Here is an 8,439-nt window from a genome sequence, read left to right on the forward strand (position 1 = left end):
GGTTGATGTTTTCATAATCTTGATTGTAGTAATGGTTTCACAGGTGTACAAATATGTCACACCTCGTCAAATTGTATTCTTTAAATACATGCAGTTTACTGAACGTCAAACGTACTGCCATAAAGTGGTTTTACAAATGTGAATGTATCATGATACATGTTATGTACACAAGATTGATTTTTCAGAATTGTCTTGCATTAACCTTTTGCTTAACAAAAAGTAATCCAATATCAAAGCACAATCTTTTTTTTAAATTGAAGTATAGTTGATTTACAATGTTGTGTTAGTTTCAGGTGTACAGCAAAGTGATTCAGATATATACATACATATAAATATATAAGAATATACTCTTTTTTAGAATCTTTTCCATTATAGGTTATTACAAGATATTGAATATAGTTCCCTGTGCTATACAATAGGTCCTTGTTGTTTATTTTTTATATAGTAGTGTGTATCTTTTAATCCCAAACTCCCAAGTTATCCCTCCCTCCCGCCTCTCTCCCCTTTGGTAACCATAAATTTGTCTGTCTGCAAAGCACAATCTTAAAAACGCATGGATTAAATAATGTCGATTTCATTCTTCCATTTTCCAGTGGCACCATAACACAAGGTCATAGCTGTCTGGGCGTGGCTCTGTTTCAGGTATCAAAGAACGTGCAGGGCACAACTACAGAGAATGCTTTTAACTTCACTCACTCCAGAGTGACCTCACCTAAGCACGCGTGGCTCAGTGTGCGAATCTCCACCTGCTCCTAAAACGTGAGCAACCTCCTTTGTGGGTGCGAAAGCACAAATAATTCAAGAATCCAGCCAGAGCCGAGGTCAAGACTCGACATCTGCCAAGAAAATTCAACTATAGAGAGAATGATGAGGGCGCCGAGAGCCTGGGGCCGGGAAAGGTCTGGTATTGGTTTAAAAAGAAGAAAAAAACAAGACACTTGCTCTGGCCGAAAGCCCCACTTCCGCCCGGGTCACGTGCCCACGCCGGAAGTGAAACGGCTTTCCGGTCCGGCGCGGGCCTCATCCCCTGCACTTTCGGTCCGATCCGCGGCCGCCCGCTCCGTCTCCGGAGGGCCCTTCAACCGTCCCCTGACCCGCTTCCGAGTGCCAGTGCAGCTCGAGGTACAGTCTCCCCCGGGGCGCACCCCTAGGCTGGGCAGTGCGGTCTGTAGTGCGTCTTCTCCCAGGGGTTGCTGGGCCCCGCGGGAAACCTTTGGCTGCGACCTTCCGCTCGCTCCGCTAGAGCTGCCTTTGAACTCCGAAGTCCCGGCCCCCCAACTAAGAACCCGCGGCCTTCTGGTCTTCCGCCTCCAGGGGGCGTTCGTGCGCTCAGCGCCCTCGTTTCATGGTTGAGGACCCCAGTGTTTTGACTCCGCCCCTGCGTTGCAGTGGGGCTTGTTTACCCCCACGGCTTAGTGGGGACCTGGGAACGTTCTAACATCGCACGCTTTCCCTCCCCCTTAAGCCCGCCGACCATGCCCGCGGGCGTGTCCTGGACGTCCTACCTGAAAATGTTCGCCGCCAGCCTCCTGGCCATGTGCGCCGGCGCGGAGGTGGTGCACCGGTACTACCGGCCGGACCTGGTAAGTGCAGGAGGGTCCCCGCGCGTCGCTCCTGGACCACTTCATTTTCACAGCAGCAAAAGTGATCTTGAAATTAGGAGAACGTCTGCCCGGGACCTAAAACCTTGTGGTGGCATCTCATTGCCGTTAGAGCAATACATGGCCTGCTCTTACACAGTCTTGAAGTTTTACACGGTCTGGCACCTGTCTGCCAGTGGCCGTATCTTCTAGTGTTTCTTCTTTGTTCCCTCTCTTTTTTTTTTTTTTTTTTTTTTTTTTTGCGGTACGTGGGCCTCTCACCGCTGTGGCCTCTCCCGTTATGGAGCACAGGCTCCAGATGCGCAGGCTCAGCGGCCATGGCTCACGGGCCCAGCCGCTCCGCGGCATGTGGGATCCTCCCAGACCGGGGCACGAACCCGTATCCCCTGCATCGGCAGGCGGACTCTCAACAACTGCGCCACCAGGGAAGCCCTGTTCCCTCTCTTGCAGCACACCGACTTCCTTGCTGTTTCTTAAACTCGTCAAGCCTGTCCCAAGCTCAGGGTCATGCTGCTTCTCTTCTTGCAATGCTTTTCTCCCAGATATTGGCTTGGTTTACTTCTTCAAAACGTCAAGTCTCTGCTCAAATATCTCCTCTGGCAATGAGGGTTCTTTGTACAGCCCCCAAAGGATTCCTCCTCTGCCATTCTGTCTCAGTCCTTCGTTTCTGATAGAGCACTTGTGGCGATTTGCAATTATTTTATGCCTTTGTCTTTTTACTTGTTCTTTGTTTCCTCCACTAGAATGTAATCTCCAGGAAGGGACTGTGCCTGTCTGGTTTGCTCTTGTGTCTCAGTCACCTAGAAAAGGCCGTAGAATGTATTGATAGTAGATGCTTAATACATATTTGTCGAATGAGGAAGGAGTGAATATACGCATTCAAAGGAGGGAGGAATTTTAATTAATTTTAATAAGCATTCCCGGAAGTAGAACTGAGAATTAGAGGTACTTTTGAGGAGTTATGGTCTTGGGGAGGTGGAGGCAAGGAAGTACAGTGCAAATAATTCCAAGAGTGTGCTCCGTGTTATGCTGTGGGCGTGAATAGAGTGGAGCACAGTGCAGGGAGCAGTCATTTCTGCCTGGACTCTGGACAGGTAACACAGAGAACCAATCGTTCGTTGGTTTCTAATTTCAGTGAATTAGCACTACAGTTTTGGAGGTGTTTATTCTGGTTTTCGGAAGAGGAAACTGAGGTTCAGCAGAGTGAAGGTGATTTCCCGAAGTCGCATAGCTTAATGACGATTTGAAGCCCAAGCTTTCTGTTCAGTGTTTCTCTTTTTTGAACCTGTTAATGAAATAATACAACACCCTTGGAGTTTTCCAATTGAATTCAAGCATGTAGAGTAAGAAGTGAAAATCCCCCCGCTGATAACCTCCTTTATCCAATCTGCTCCCCAAGGTAACTACCATTTGTCGGTTGGTATATCCTTTCAGACTGTTTACTGTTGTTGAATACACACACACACATACATAGAGTTTATGGGGTGTTTTTCCCCATGTAAATAGAAATTCATATACACATTTCTCTGCGGCTTGCTTGTTTTGGTTAATGTCTGTATGAATAGATTTACTTACAGCCTTTTTTCTTTCTGCCCACTGAATAGTATTTCATACTATAGATATTCCGTATATTATTATTATTATTATTATTATTATTTTAATTATTTTTTTGCGGTATGCGGGCCTCTCACTGTTGTGGCTTCTCCCATTGCGGAGCACAGGCTCCGGACGTGCAGGCCCAGCGGCCACGGCTCATGGGCCCAGCCGCTCCGCGGTATGTGGGATCCTCCCAGACCGGGGCACGAACCCGTGTCCCCTGCATCGGCAGGCGGACTCTCCACCACTGTGCCACCAGGGAAGCCCTTCCGTATATTATTTACTCAATTCCCTATTGACGTTTAGCTGGTATCTAGTTTTTGTACAAACAATGCTGCGGTAGCTCTTTCTTACCACTTTAGACTGCTTCTTTTGAACTCTACGGAGGCATCAAGGATACTTAGTGGGGACAGAAAGGGGTTAGAACCTTACACAGAAATGCAGTTTTGTCTCTAGCTTGTGCAGGAATAGACATCAGACAGGCTTTACAAAGGGAGGAATGCCTGTGATTTGACCCTGGGAAATTTGCCCTTTCATTCACCCATCTCTTAAGCCAGAAAATGCAAGCGTTGTTACCAGCAGCTGCCTGGACCTTGGAATGTGGCAGCATGAAACCAGAATCTCTAGAAGGGGCATACTGAAGTGTTTCAGGCCACCTCATCCTGATTGGGTGGTGACATTGGCAGTGGGGCACCTCTGTAGGGACTTGTAGGCCGGGGCTGACTGTGTGTAGGAGGCTGTTGGCTTTACTAACATTTAAGGAATTTATGTTCTTTACCTATGTCTGTTGGTATTGTTCCAGCAATTACAGTCACTATTGTAACCACCACCAGCCTTTGCAGGAGTCTTTCAGTCTCTGCAGCTAGAGGTCTGGGTGGATTCTAGAGCAGAGGAGACTGGAAGGGCTGCCTAGGGCTTGTGCTCAGTGCTGTCTTAAGGGAGAAGCTTTAAGGGCACCTTTTCCTCGCCGTCCAGCCCAGCTCATCAAAACAGAAGAGGAGGCAAAGACTCAGGGCGGATGCTCCGTCCTGGAATAGAGAGTGCTTTCTGCTCGAGCTTCCCTTTTGCATTTCCTTTTACTCTTGCATTACTTGTACTTGTTCTGGTTTTCTTAATTTATAATCTGTTTACTATTGGAGGCATAGAAGGTCAAAAGACACAGTCTGTGGACTCATTTTACAGCATTCATTTTTGGTTGTGTCCAGACACACCCATACGCACACAAACTGCTATTTAGAACCTCTGCTGACATTGCTAACTTTTGATGCCAAAATCACTTTACTCTTAAAAATTGGTTATGTATTTAGTGTATAAATAAGAAGTGCTACCTTTTTATAAATCAAAGTTGAATTGTCATTTTAGCCAAAAAGTGGAAGCAATACAAATAAATATCCATCAGCTGGTGAGTGGATAAATCAATGGTATTTATATCCTTTTATTTTTATTTTTTTAAATTTTTTGGCCGCACCGCATGGCATGCGGGATCTTAGTTCCCTGACCAGGGGTCAAACCCGTGCCCCCTGCAGTGGAAGTGTGGAGTCTTAACCCCTGGACCTCCAGGGAATTCCCCGGTATATCCTTATAGTGGAATATTATTTGCTCCTAAAAGGGCATGAAGTATTGATATATGTGACAACACCGATGAACCTTGGAAACATGCTGAGTGAAAGAAACTAGTCACAAAAGACCACATGTTGTCTAATATCACTTATATGAAATGTCCAGAAGAGGCAAGTCTGTAGAGATGGGGCAATGGCTTGCTGGTGGTGGTGGTGGTGGTGGTGTGTGGAAATGGCAGCCACTGCTAATGGGTTTGGGTTGCATTTTGGGGTGATGAAAATGTTCTAAAATTTATTATAGTGACGGATGTGCAACTTTGTGAATATACCAAAAGCCATTGAGTATTTAAATAGGTGAATAGTATGGTGTGTGAATTATATCTCACTAAAGCTGTTACAAGTTAAATAAAACAAAATCACCTTTTTAAAAAATATATTTATTTATTTATTTGGCTGCGCTGGGTCTTAGTTGTGGCACGTGGGATCAGTTGCGGCATGTGAACTCTTAGTTGCGGCATGCGGGAGCTAGTTCCCTGACCAGGGATCGAACCGGGCCCCCTACATTGGGAGCGTGGAGTCTTAACCACTGGACCAGCAGGGAAGTCCCCCAAATCACCTTTCTTGAAGGCAGTTTTGTATTTTTTTTGCCTACTGCTTTATGCTTTGCGCGTAATAGGCACTTACTGTTTTTGAATAAAGGAATTAATTCCTAGTATCTGTTTTCTGTGCCAGGCACATGGTAGAGAGGTCAGTAAGTAGTGCAGGAATGAATTTCCCAGTGTGGAAAGCCTTGTTCAGATTCGTGATCTGTCAATCGATAACTGATGCAAACTTTCCCTCTGTGAGTCCTTTAGTACTTAAGACGTAGCCCAGATGATAGAGTCATGTAAACAGAGGGCTAGAAAGTGACATAGATCAACTGCAGGTTCTCATAATAAAGATTTATCATTGAGTAGCTGGGGGCTTTTTGTTCTTTTTTACTTTTTACTTTCTTTGATGTTTTTCAGGTTACATTTAATTACAGCCTTAGAAAGCATTGGTATCTATATATTTTGTTTGTTTTTATTTTTGTTTTTTATAGACAATACCTGAAATTCCACCAAAGCCTGGAGAACACAAAACAGAGCTTTTGGGACTGAAAGAGAGACAAGATGAACCTCAAAATTCATCTCTGCCAAGAACTCTGTGAATAATATTATGAGAGTTAAATATGTATTTTTAGAATTTACTGAGTCAAACTACTTGTGTTTAAGCACTAATACAATGCTAACTGCAGAGGAAGTGCTCAGCAGATGTTAACTGATGCATTGAGATTTAGTTATGGTTTGACTAGTGTTTCTTGAAAACTGCCAAAGCTTATATCATCAGCTCCTCTGATGTGGTTTGATAGATACCTAGTCTTAAATATCATGTGAGAGAACATATTTGCAGTGTCTCCTACCCTTATAATTCTGGTTTATTTCTCTGAATAAGCTTGACTATAACGGCAAATGGGAATTATAAATTAACTATAATAAAAGTGACATTGACCATGAATGCTTAGGGTGAGAAGTTAATATTTCTCTAAATATTGGAAAGTACTATTTGTACTAAACTGAATTCAGTTGAAATATTTAAAGTTTGAAATTCTTTTAGAGTTGTATACATAACAAAATTATAAACAATTGTGACTTGGACGGTCACAAGTTCTCTACCCCCAAATTTGAGACACCACTTGGCATTTAATTCTCTTATAAAATATATTCTAAAATAACTGATAAACATAAATGAGTATTGTTATGGGTTGAATTGTATCCCCCCAAAAGATGTTGAAGTCCTAACTCCCAGTACCTGTGAGTGTGTATTTGGAAATAGGGTCTTTGCAATTGTAATGAAGTAAAGATGAGGGCATTAGGGTGGGCCCTAATCCAACGTGAATGGTGTCTTTTTTTTTTTTTTTTGCGGTACGCGGGCCTCACTGTTGTGGCCTCTCCCGTTGTGGAGCACAGGCTCCGTACGCGCAGGCCCAGCGGCCATGGCTCATGGGCCCAGCAGCTCCGCAGCACGCGGGATCCTCCCACACCGGGGCACGAACCCATGTCCCCCGCATCGGCAGGCGGACCCTCAACCACTGCGCCACCAGGGAAGCCCTGAATGGTGTCTTTTTATAAGAGGAAAACGCCATGTAAAGACAGACACACAGGGAGAATGCCAGGTGATAACAGAGGCAAAGATGGGAGTGATGCAGCCACAAGCCAGGGGACACCACCAGAAGCTAGGAAGAGACAGGGCAGGATTCTACCCAGAGTCTGTGAACATGGCTCTGCTGACACCTGGATTTCAGACTTTTGGCCCCTAGAACTGTGAGAGAATAAATTTCTGTTGTTTTAAGCCACCCACTTAGTGTTTCTTTGTTATGGCAGCCCTGGGAAACTAATAGCAACGTGTTAGCCCTTTTCTGAGTCTGAAAGCAGGTCGAAAGTAATTTATAGAGCAGTCAGCTCTGTGTTCAGGGCTGTTTTTCCAAAAGAAGTTTTTAAAAATTCTGAATTTCTAATGATAATGTCTAAGCTTATTACTTCTTAGCCAGTTACCAGATTGCTACATGATAAGAGATCTTTGGGGTCAATGCTGAAATCTTAAATTCCTAAGTGCAAACAAAATGCTTTTGTTTCTCTCCATAGTCAATGCCCTTTTAGTTTAACAGTATAAAGCAACTAAATGAAACGGTGTATTTCCAGACTTATATACCAGATTTTTCCTTTCCGCTCTCTGTCATTTGGTACTTTATCATATGTTCCCAGCACAAAGAGAATCTTCAATTCTGTCAGTGACAGATGAGCAGTACCCTACCCTAGGAAAACAAGGGCCGGGATTCTGAGGTAGAAGATGGGCTTTTTTTTTTAAAATAAATTTATTTATTCATTCATTCATTTATTTATTCATTTATGGCTGTGTTGGGTCTTCGTTGCTGCGCGTGGGCTTTCTCTAGTTGAGGTGAGCGGGGGCTACTCTTTGTTGCGGTGCACGGGCTTCTCATTGTAGTGGCTTCTCTTGTTGCGGAGCATGGGCTCTAGGCACGCGGGCTTCAGTAGTTGTGGGTCACGGGCTCCAGAGCACAGGCTCAGTAGTTGTGGTGCACGGGCTTAGTTGCTCCGCGGCATGTGGGATCTTCCTGTACCAGGGATTGAACCCATGTCCCCGGCATTGGCAGGTGGACTCCCAACCACTGTGCCACCAGGGAAGTCCCCAGAAGATGGACTTTTTAGTTGAAACTGATTGCTGTTTGCTGATACATTATTTACTGTGCCCTTGTGCACGAGACTTCCCTTCTCTGTATCAAATTTCATAGCATCATTTACTGAATACATTTTTTCTTGAAAAAAAATTGTATACTTTACAAATGTTGAAGCTTGCCACAGCTGCCATTGCAAGGGCTTTATATAAAACTGAAAGAAGTCTATTTTTTTTTAAACATTTAAAAATGTTTTCCTAAATTTTATTTGGTAATTCTAGTCGAGGTGCCTAACTTCCGCAAGTAGTTGGAATTCCCAAAGGCTTTAGGGAAGGTTACTTGATTTAGTATAAATCAACAAGAGTCATCATTTGAACCCAAATCTCCTACAAGACAATGGCTTCATGAAGGTGAAAAATTAATTTTATAGCTATTAAAATTCAAATGTACCAAAAGTAAAAATGCCATC

At 44.0% G+C, this 8,439-nt stretch overlaps 1 protein-coding gene across 1 annotated transcript; it reads left to right on the plus strand.

Moving 5' to 3' along the window:
• The first annotated feature begins 1,012 nt into the window (after nt 1-1,012).
• On the plus strand, nt 1,013-6,292 carry UQCC6 (ubiquinol-cytochrome c reductase complex assembly factor 6). The gene is made up of 3 exons (XM_081248809.1): nt 1,013-1,122; nt 1,466-1,583; nt 5,838-6,292. Exons 2-3 carry the CDS (start codon nt 1,476-1,478, stop codon nt 5,943-5,945), a joined length of 216 nt encoding a protein of 71 aa, XP_081104935.1. The 5' UTR covers nt 1,013-1,122; nt 1,466-1,475; the 3' UTR covers nt 5,946-6,292.
• The last annotated feature ends 2,147 nt before the right edge of the window (nt 6,293-8,439 follow it).

The sequence above is a fragment of the Mesoplodon bidens genome (assembly GCF_964165515.1).
Source record: "Mesoplodon bidens genome assembly, chromosome: 11".
Taxonomy (NCBI): Eukaryota; Metazoa; Chordata; class Mammalia; order Artiodactyla; family Ziphiidae; genus Mesoplodon; species Mesoplodon bidens.